The sequence below is a fragment of the Pithys albifrons genome, chromosome 5, assembly GCF_047495875.1.
Source record: "Pithys albifrons albifrons isolate INPA30051 chromosome 5, PitAlb_v1, whole genome shotgun sequence".
NCBI classification, from domain to species: domain Eukaryota; kingdom Metazoa; phylum Chordata; class Aves; order Passeriformes; family Thamnophilidae; genus Pithys; species Pithys albifrons.
The window spans coordinates 4,521,149-4,531,715 of record NC_092462.1 but is presented as its reverse complement, the minus strand read 5'-3'; the positions used below and the strand labels follow the sequence as shown (position 1 = coordinate 4,531,715).

Below are 10,567 nucleotides of genomic sequence, written 5' to 3'. Positions count from 1 at the left end.
GGCCAAGCTTCATGTTTACACTTCCAAGGAGCATTGACTGACACATGGACACAGAAACCAATGCAAGGAAGAAAATGCAGCCTAATACATAAACAAAAAGCAAATCTTACAAAAATATACCTTTTAAAGGTTAAGAGCTACCTACAGCCCCCAGGGCAATGCAGAGATGAGGGAATGGAGCCTTTCCTAGTAGTAGTTTTGTTATCCTCTAATTTCTACTAGCATGAGTGAAAAGAGAGGAATAAAAGTTAATTGGAATAGGCTCAGAATCCTGTGGATTTGTTCAAACATGTGCAGAGACATTGGATTTGTCTAAAGACATACCTGGCTTGCCTTAAGAGAAAAAGGAACTAAGAGATGCAAACATGTGTGTACAAACAGTTGCCACTTAATGCCATAGGGAAGGAGTGTTTGTCCATTTCCTGGGAGCCATTTTGCAGACCTTGGAAAGTAAAGCTGAGTGTCCACCTAATGGTTTCACTGGCAGACTTCAGCAGCCTCTTAATATCATAAAGTAGACCACATTATTCAACTGCAGCACACAGCTCTGAGGGCCTGGTTTGCAGCAGGTGATTTGACAGCATTTTGTACCCACTCACTTCACATGGGCCTGAATGGCTGCACATTGTGCTTGGAATTACAGGCTCCAGTCTCAGGAATGTGTCTTTTCATCCCTTTTGAAAGCCTTAAACCATAATATTAGTTCTGAGGCTGAGATCTGCTTACAGATCAGTGACATCACATCACTCCTCCTTTTTTCTTCATGCTGATTAACCTGTTTAGACTTTCATAGAAGTCCTTGATGTAGGAGCTAAATGTCCTTGAAAACACTGGGTTCTTGGCAAGTAGGCAAATTCCCAGTATGAGGCAAAGAAGGCCAATTTTCCTTTTATTACACTGTTGCTATTCCCACCAACTTCCCAATTTTTATGAAAGTAGTGCACACACACTTAGAGATGGGTTCAATGTACTGCACGACCTGGATTCTATTTCTAGCATTACCAGGAGTGTCTTTTTACTTCTCTTCACCCATCACTTCAAGCAAATAAAAACTAGTTTTGTCTCTTGAGGGAAGATACTCTTACTTTTTTTTTAATAAGGCAGGAAAATAATAATAATATGGTATACATAACATACAAAGTTGTTTTGCAAGGGAAATTGTTACTAGAAGTTTCTTGGATCTCGCTGGTTCTTAAGTCTAAATCACTTCGTTTCAACAAGGAGGTTTTTAGTGTCAGCAATCCAATTTTCAGCAAACAGATTAGATTTATTTCCAAATTAACACTGTTAATGTACCTCTCAGAGAAGGAAATCCTCAGGGCATCATTCCCTAAATGATCTTTTTCCCCATCACTTTCCCCAGTCTTACTGGAGTTCATATGCACTCCTTTGGGTGCCCCATGGATCTGGAAGGCCTTACTGCTACACTAGTTCAGTCTAAGAATCTGAACGTATTTCCTGATATTTTATTATACTGATGCCAGCTGTGCTATCCGTTTGCATATTTCAGATCTTTACTTCATTCAGTCTGAATGCTGCAAAAAAATGGGAGAGAGAAATGTTTTTGACAATCTTTCAGGGAAATTTGTTGCTGTGGTTTCATGAGAGGTGCTTTAGTTCAGTTTAGAACAGCTATTTTTTGATCACTCCCTTCCAGTTGAAGAATAGTGCCAATAGAAATTTTTAAATCTGAATTGTATAATTCTCATAGATTTGAGGAAGACAGAAAAATTCTGCCAGAGCAGTCAATCCATATAAACAGAATCCTACCCCACTCTAATTCTACCATGTCTTGATCAAGTCAGTCAGGAGAAAAGAATGAGGGACTGATTCTTACACATTTCAGTTAGAAATATGAAATACTTCTAAAAGTGTAACGACACAAAACACATTTGAGATTTGTATTGGATTCCTTTGTTGCCATCCTGGCTGTTTTTCAGGATGGACCTCATGGAAATAAACAAATGGGAAAATTTCTCCACTATTATTTTGCTGTAGGGTCCAAATTCAAACAAGTGCTGGCCAAAATTGTCCAAACAAGTAAAGCAGGAAGAGCAGGATGAAGGAAAACACACCATGACTTTAATAAGGTTTTTTGCTATTGTCTCACAGGGCGTTCTCAGACTCAAAAGACAGAAACAGCTTAGGTGAAAGTTCTATGGCAGGAAATATATACTGTAATTTATAGCATTGTAATTACTTGGGCAGTTACCATTTTACCCCTTGAAATGGAGGGATGTATCATGGAGGCTCCTGCAAGGATGACTCCAAGTCAAGTAGTACCAGTGACACCTGGATAACAGAAAAGATAATGGGCATTACCTTTCACTGCAGAAACAGCAAAGCAATCTCTACTTACACAACACCCAAATTATGAAAAACACAGATCACAGAACACATAATTCAAATTAGTGATGGGAAGCATAACGGAAAACACAAGAATGTGACTTTCTTAAAACAAAGAACCAATGTTAAACCCCTTTCCTGTCTACTTCTGAAGAGAAAATAAACCTTGATATGTGGAAGCCTTGCTCTGACCATGCATTTGAGAAGCAAGAGCATTTGTCTTCAACTTTGAGCTGAATTTTTATGGTTTTTTCCTCAAGGGAAATTCTCAAATCAACTGGAAGCCCATTTCTGTAGCCCAGTGTAATAACAGTGGGATTTTTTTAAAAAAGGGCATTGGCAGTGTAATTTTTTAAGTCAAAAGACCCTGCAAGAATAAAAAGTCTGATGCTACATGGCTATGCTCTAAAATGTATCACACTTACAGTATGTTTATTAGCTTAGACACCTAGACTGTCCTAAATGAACAACCCTCAGTGCTTCAAAGCTGCAGCAGCTACACAATGTAGTTTCTTAGAGAGCAAAACTTCCCCCATCACACACATAATTCCACTCAAAGGGCTTTTGCACATGATGAAAGGCATAAAACCCCACTTCCCTAAGCAATTCAAGATGCAAGTTAATTAAACTGACAAAAACAAAACCCAATTCTTTCCTCAAAGCTGTAGCTGAGTAAATTATCTCAGTGAAATTCTTGTTTGGCTTTTCCTGCGTTTCAAGAGGAAAACTTTTGTACATAAGGAAACACCAAAGATAAAACCATGGATGACACTGATAACAGTGTGAGCTAATGAGTTACTGCCTAATTATACTAAGAGATTACTTGATAAAGCTCACAGGTGAGAACTCCATCTAAGCAGTCATATGTGGATGCCAAATCCAGCTTCTCTGAAGCAATTGGAGCACTTACATAGATTTCAACTTCATCAGGACCTGAATATAGATTTTGAATGTAAGTTAATACAAATTTACACTCATAGCCACATAATGCTTTAAAAATGTTTAAAGCAATAGAAAAATGGCATCTCAGCACAGACAGAAGTAGCTTTATGATGTATAAATTGACATATACAGTTTGTGTGTACCTGCTCTTCTGCATGCTCTGCCTTGATTTTAATGGGGCTGCAGTTTTGCCACAGAATAATTTTCCCCATGGCATAACACACCAAAAAACCCCACATAATAAGAGGTAATACATCTCTATAAAGCAGGAATCTTTGTGACTGGTATCTACAGAGCATAATTAGCTCTGATTACATGCTATGGGCGCCTCAGCATCCTCCCACTGTTTTTCAGCTTGGCACCACACAAATCACTCAAGTCAAAGGCAGAAACACCTGGATCGCTTTGGGTACCTTGGCTCGCTTTTGCCATCGGTAAGTCAGTCAAAAATGCCTCTTTTTACCTGAATATTTCAACTTCAACTGTTTCAGGAGTGGGGCTGAATATTTCTCTAAGTAATGACCGAACTTTGCGAGGGCTTGGCGGGGCTGGGCACAGCTTTTGAGCCATTTCAGTCAAAACTACCTTGCTGGTGGCAGCCCCCCACCTCACCTTAGTACGGGAAGTGGGATTCGATGTAAGGACATCCTGAGGGTTCCCGGCAGTGCCAACACCTGGAGCTGGGGCGTGGCGGGAAAAACCTGTCCCTCAGGTCTACGGGGGCGGGAAAAGGCTGTCCCTCAGGTCTGCGGGGGCGGCTGAGGGGCATTTGTAGCGGCGCGGGGATAACGCGCCTCCCCCGCGTGGTGATGGAGGTGGGACGGGCGCGTCTCCTCCTCTCCTCTCCGAAGCGCCTGCTGCGGGAGGCGGCTGTGCTGTCCTCGGCCCCGCTGCCTCCGTGACGATGCTGTCCTAGCGAGGGATGATGATAGGGAGAGGAGGAGCGGGGCAGAGCCGGGAGCCGCGTCTCTTGCTCGCCTCCCCGGCACTTCCCGGCTCCTGCTGCCGGGCTGCGCATCGCGCCGCCTTCCCCGCGGGCGGCAGGAGAGCGCGGAGGGGCGGCTGCGGCTTTGTGGCGAGGGGCTTGTCCTCTCCAGGTGCTCTGTGCCCCGCCGCGCAGGGCTTGCCTCCTTCTCCTCCTCCTCCTCTTTCTTCTGTCTTCCTCCCCGCCGCACACGCTGCAGGACGAGGCCGGCCGGGAGCGGGAGCAGTCGCCGCCACAGCCGCCTGAGGGGACCCTGACCATGTCGAGCAAAAGCAGGAAGAGCAAGGAGCAGGGGAGAGTGACCTTCCCCCCGCAGCAGGAGGAGGAGGAGGAGGGGGCAGAGGAAGAGGAGCAGCAGCGCCGGCGCCGCGGCTGGAGAGCCGTCAATGGGGGGCCGGAGCCCCCTCCGCCACCCCAAAGGGCTGTCAAAACCCTCCGGGAGCCCTACGGCTACTACCCGGCCCCCCCTTTTGCCAGCACCATGTAAGTGGGGCCCGCGGTGGGGTATTTGCAGGGTGCCGGCCGCCAACTTCCCCGGGGCAGGCGCGGGGATGCGGCTCCCGGCAAGTTGCGGTTCCAGAAATGAGCCGGGAAGCGCCGCCAGCCCCGGCCCGTCCGCGCCGTCCGCCCGCGGGGCTCGGGGGCACTGCCCGAGGGCACCGCCCGGTCCCTGCCTGGTCCCTGCCTGCCCTCCCCAGCCCCTCGGCTCTGCGTCTTTAAAGTGCGCCGGGACACGAGACATTCCATCTCTTTCTTCCCCCCCCTTCCCTTTTTTTTTCTTTTTTCCCCGCCTGGATACAAGTGTAGCCGCCGAGAAATCGCCTGTTTATTGGCTCAGCTGAGGTCCAGAGGACCCATTGCACCCGTTTGTACTCGTGATGCTACTGCATCCCTTTTGTATCTGTGTGATTTTTTAAGTCTATGCTGTGATAAAACAGCCGGATTTCCTACAGATATCTAGGACACGTGTGCAGAAATTCCTGAGTTCTTGAGATGCACCTTATCCTGTTTGATGTGCTCTTCCAAAATTTATTTCCAAAGATGCAATAGTGTATATATATATGGGATACTTTATAGGCATATATATGGGATACTATATATATATATGGGATACTTTACATATATATATACAGATAGTAACCATGACTAAACTTACTGCAAGACAAGTGTATTCAATTTTACTAGTAGGGATGTTAACTTTGTTTTCCCTGACTTGCAAAATGTAGGTTGTCCATGAATTATTCACTTATTTTTATAACATGCTGCGATTTAGAAAGACTTACCTCTGAGGATTACTTGAATATTTTATGCTTTCAGGATAATATTTAGTTTTTAATTAAATACTTTAATTACCAGATAGCAAACATGCTGAGTTTTAAGATAAGATATTCAGCATTTATAGAAGAAGCTTTAATTAAAATCACCCTAGAGACAATTGTAAAGTACAGAAATAATTAGGGTGGTGCGTACAATGGGATGATCATAAATAAAAGTGGATTTCACCATAGCAGTGCAGAAATTCTTCACAAATACCCTGTGCCCAGCAATCTGGACTTCAAGTGAATTGGTCCTTCACATGTCTTTACCTGTCAGAAAGTTAGTTGTGGTTGAGTTGCTTGTCTAGACTCTCTTGTAGTTGATGGAATGGGAGAGGAAATAGCAGTGGGAAAAGCAGCATAGTCATTTATCTTCTTTCTTGAGGTGCCTGTCTTTATCCACCATAAAAAGAGCCTGGAGGATTAGTTTAGATTCGGACATGTTATTTTTAGGCAGTTGAAGCTATGTCAGATGAATTATAAGTCTAAACTTCTGGATCCCTGGTGTCCTTCTAGAATGGTTGGCATGTTCCCTTCTTTAAGAAATGGGTATTTTGTCACCAGGGGATCAAACTGGAATTCAGTTTACACGGCTATAGGAGTATATTTGAGCCTGGAGTGAGTTTTGTCTCTGGGAATTGCTTCCTGGTACATAATTCCTGTGGTCCTGTCCTGGGAAGTCTGTGCTCACCAGGCACTGCCTGATCGATTGGCAAAAGGGCTGACATTGATTAATGTTGCAGGAGTGTGTTGAACTATTGGGGCATTGAGGAAGAGATCCAGAACTGCCATTTTCCCAGCTATGTGCCCATGGTCATCCTTGGCACAGCAGTGGGATTTTTTTCTGGAGTAACATTTTATGTTTGGTGCTAATGCCTGAAATCATAGGGTATGCTGAGGAAATAAAGATGAGTTTATTTCTGAGTATCACTTTGCTCATAACGCACTCAGATTGACCTGAGTAAGGCTTTAGGGTGCACAAAGCAATTCTGAGAATCCTTTGCAGCCTAAATATTCAGTACAAGGTGCAAGGGAACGAGGCAGGAAGATTTAAAGTAGTTTGCACAAGAAAACACTTACTTGGTATTTCAAATGTCTTCTCTAAAAGCTGTAACCTGTGTGAGGTACCAGTCGGTGCACAGCTGGCTGGCTCCCTCCTGTGCCAAAAATTGCTGGCAAAAAGTAATCAACCTCAGATTCCCACCAAGATTGCAGATTGAATGTAATACTTGTTTCACAAGGTACTGGATGTCCCAGTGGGGAAAAGGTGGACAAAACCCATAAATGAAATGTAGTAAGCATTGAATGCCTGATTATCTCTGAAAATCGCAGCAGAGTTTTGTGACTGGTACAACAGAACACACTGAGCTTTAAAATTCTTTGTTGCTGCAGCGTTGTTAACTTGGTTTGTTCCTGGTGAGATGTTTTCCTTGGTCTCTGTGTATATAGATGCCCTCCTGTCACCAAGATATGATCTTTTTCCCACAGGAATTCAGGGGGTTGGTTTTTCCCTTTGAGGACTTAGTGAAGAATAATGGTAGGAAAAAGCTCTGCATAGTTTGTGGGGCAGGAGAGGATGGAATAAACTTAAGTGTACACCTCCTCCTGATACTTCCTTGTATTTTGTTCCAATTTTTTTTTAACTAATTCTTTCCATTTTGGAGCCAGAACTTCTGTGAGCTGACATGAGGGCATTTTGGATGATGGATTGTGTCGTTTCAGACCAGTGGGAGAGTACAGACCCAAGTCAGACCTTGCAGCTGGCCTGATTTATGTTCTGCTGTTCAGCTTAATTCACTTCCCTCTCCTGGAAAGCCCAGGCAGCAGTTCTCAGAAGGGAGAAGGACCCTCTCCTTTAACGCATTTTGGATTGGCTGCAGGGACTCCCAAATGGTGTGGAACATGTGCAAGGTTCCATGCAAACAGATAGGAAGCTGACACTTTACTGGTGAAGGAACACATTTAACCAGCGGCCTCCTCTGGCACGTGGCTGTAGCAGAGCCTGGAGGGATGGGCAAACCTTCCTTTGGGAGCAGGAATGGGGGCTGGGGGATTGCCCCCACAACACCTCTGTGGCCCTGCACTGAGCAAGGAGCTGCTTCCTCACATGGAACAGCACAGTCTTTTCCTGGGACAGCAACAAGACATTTGAGGTCTCTTGGTTTAAGAGATCTCGTGAGTCATGGGCTACAATGCTACTCTTATGTATGTGCATGTCTGAGCATTTCGTTTTTCAGGCAATTATCTTTAATTTTAAAACTGGAGCCTTGGAGGTTACTTTTAGCAGACCAAGAGGCACAGTCCTCATCTCCTGTGTGGCTGACTCTGGTGGTGTTGCATTTAAGTGCTGTTGGCATGATGAACTCCTCTGCTCTGTCTGTAATCACTGGACTGCATTTCCTTTCCAGGGCTAGAATGGAGTCAGGATCACTAATGTATTGTAGTTCAGTGGTGGGGTAAACTGCTTGTAAATTGTTGATGCCAGCTTTTATTGCATTTAGTAGTTCAGGGAGAATAACAGCCTGTTCTTCAGCACAACTATTAGAAAATTGCTCTATGGATCTGGGAAGGCCCAGAGTGGAACCTCTGTTTCTCCAGATACTCTCCTTTTAACATTGCTTATGTGGCTAAAAAACATACTTAGAAACAAGATTACAAATCTCTTGGATTGGTGTAGATGAGCTAATGAGCAGGACAAGGAATTCTTGTGTCAACTGTTTGCCCCACTTTTCTGTTCTGCTGCAATTCTGGAAGTTTGAACATGAAAAGGGACAGGTAAGTAACAGAGAAGGAATCCATAATTGAAACAGTCCATGATAGAAGCAGAGGGATTATCAGGCTTACTCCAGCCCTTTGCAGCTGCTGTGTTGCTCAAATATCTTGTCTTGTATGTAGGAGTAACTCTGTCCAGACCATGATATGATGCAGGGTAAGGCCACATTAAATCTGATGTGTGCAAAATACAAGAGGCAAGTGGGCATTGCTTGTTCAGTGGAAAAATTTTTAAATAATTTTTTATTTCCCTTATGAAGGTCACACATTTTAGATGAAAATAGTTAAGGTAAACAGAAATAAGTTATAATGTATGATAGTTTTTGTGTCTTATCTACCTGGTGTGTAATGAGCCAGCTGGTTGTCCAGTGTGCATAACATTGCTCTGTGTGAAAGCCTGTGATGCTTATCATTAGGTAAAGGTTTTGGGAGGTGCTCTGCTCCTCTCTGTGGCCTCTCACTGATGTGAGGATTCTTCTGGAGAGCAGGATGGATGAAGGGATGATCCTGCAGGCTGGGGTTCAGTTCCTGGTGTTCTTCCTCCTTGCCAGTGAAGCTTTTCAGTTCCTCGAACAGCTGTGCTTGGGGCCAAGTAAAACAAGTCCAGCTGTGGTGAAACAGGTGTGCTTCAGTTCCCATGACTGATCTCCAATTCCTCCTCTTTTATCTCTACTGAATAATTAAAATAGAGTAATTGGGCATTTTTCTTACTTGGTGCTTTTGTGGGTTTTTTGGCTGTGCATTTTTTTGGTGTTTGTTCTTTCAGATATTTGGAACAGCTGGGAAGAGAAGCACCAGGATTTCTATTTCTCCTTCCCTCTTTTAATGTCAGCTGTCAGCTCCTTATAGAGACAAGGTTGAGAATCTGAACTTTAAAGGCTTTGGAAATAGAACACAAGTAATTAATGCACACCCAGTTCTATTTTAACCATATTTTTAAGCCAGTCTAATGATCCTTACAGGCATAACTTGAGATTTTGTTGTTTTCATTATTTCAGTTGGCAAGTATTACATCTACAATTTCCTGAAAATGGTTAAATGCTTAAAACTGGAATTTTAACTATTTCCTTAATGCTTTGGGATAGCTTAAAATATTAGATGTAAGAAGAGGCAAGCAGAAAATGGAATAGGAGACCTCAGACCTGGTGCTTCTTGCATACAGTACTCTTCCCAGGGCTGTGCTGCCTTCAAGGTATTGGAATTTGCTGAGGGAAAAGGGGAAGAGAGGGAAGAGGTGTGGATGAACCTAAAAGCCTTCTCTGTGTGGTGCTGTACAAGATTTTTTGCCTTTTTTCTTTTTTTTTTTTTGATGTCTTGGCAATATTTTAGTCACTAAAATAGTGAACAACATTCATCTTTATTTTAAAAAGGTACTGCAGTCACTTCAAATACATCTTCTGTCACAAGATTTATGGTTAAGGATATCTTCCTTATTGGAAAGGTACTCTAATACAACATTTTTGGAAGGATATATCTCTCTTTATGGAAGTCAGATGAGTCACCTCAGTCTGACAGTGGGTTCTGAAAGAAAGGTAGATGGAATGAAAATAAATGTCATATTTCAAAATATTCTGAAAAATTAAACTGAATAATAGGGGAAAATCTATTGTTATGTATTTCATGAAAGATAAATGAGATTCAGAGTGGCAGTTTAGAGTCTTCAGAAGTCAACATGGGTCAATTTGTTCTGTCTTTTTTACGTTTTAATTTTGTTTTCCCTTCATAACTTTACAGTGAACAACTGCATTTCTGTACCTGTGTGGTTTTGGATGTGGAGGAAGAGCAGAAATGTAACAGCATAGCAGGCAATAAGATCTTGTTTAAAAGGAAACTGTGAGGGAAAAAATGTGGTTTTACTTGTGATTATGCATAGTATGGCTGCTCACCCTGAGCACTCAAATCTTTGTCTGAGTACTCCTAAACTGGAAATATGCCTGAGCTTTAAGACATCAAATCAACTCTATGTTTGAGTCACAAATCCTTTCTGTTATCCTGTCTTTTTTGTAGACTTAGGGAAAGTGGTACAGAAGGGAAAGAATAGAAAAAAGGGATCCTGTCGTGTTTGCCAAAGCGGTTTTGCCACATATTTCAAAAAGCAAATAGCAGTTAGCATTGCTTATCCTGCAGTGCCACTCAGGCCATTGCAGGTAGTCCAGAAATACCAACCACAGATGAAAATGTAAAAAGATCAAATGCTTCATCCCAG

The 10,567-nt window shown here is 43.0% G+C and overlaps 1 protein-coding gene across 2 annotated transcripts in view; it reads left to right on the top strand.

Annotated features, from left to right (window-relative positions):
* Positions 1-4,128: 4,128 nt before the first annotated feature.
* The window catches only part of TRPC3 (transient receptor potential cation channel subfamily C member 3), a 38,154-nt gene continuing 31,715 nt past the window's right edge, over positions 4,129-10,567 (top strand). For both annotated transcript variants that reach the window (XM_071555507.1, XM_071555509.1), the window contains exon 1: positions 4,129-4,756. In XM_071555507.1, coding sequence (XP_071411608.1) covers positions 4,533-4,756 — 224 coding nt within the window. In that variant the 5' untranslated portion in view covers positions 4,129-4,532. The remainder of the gene's footprint in view (positions 4,757-10,567) is intronic.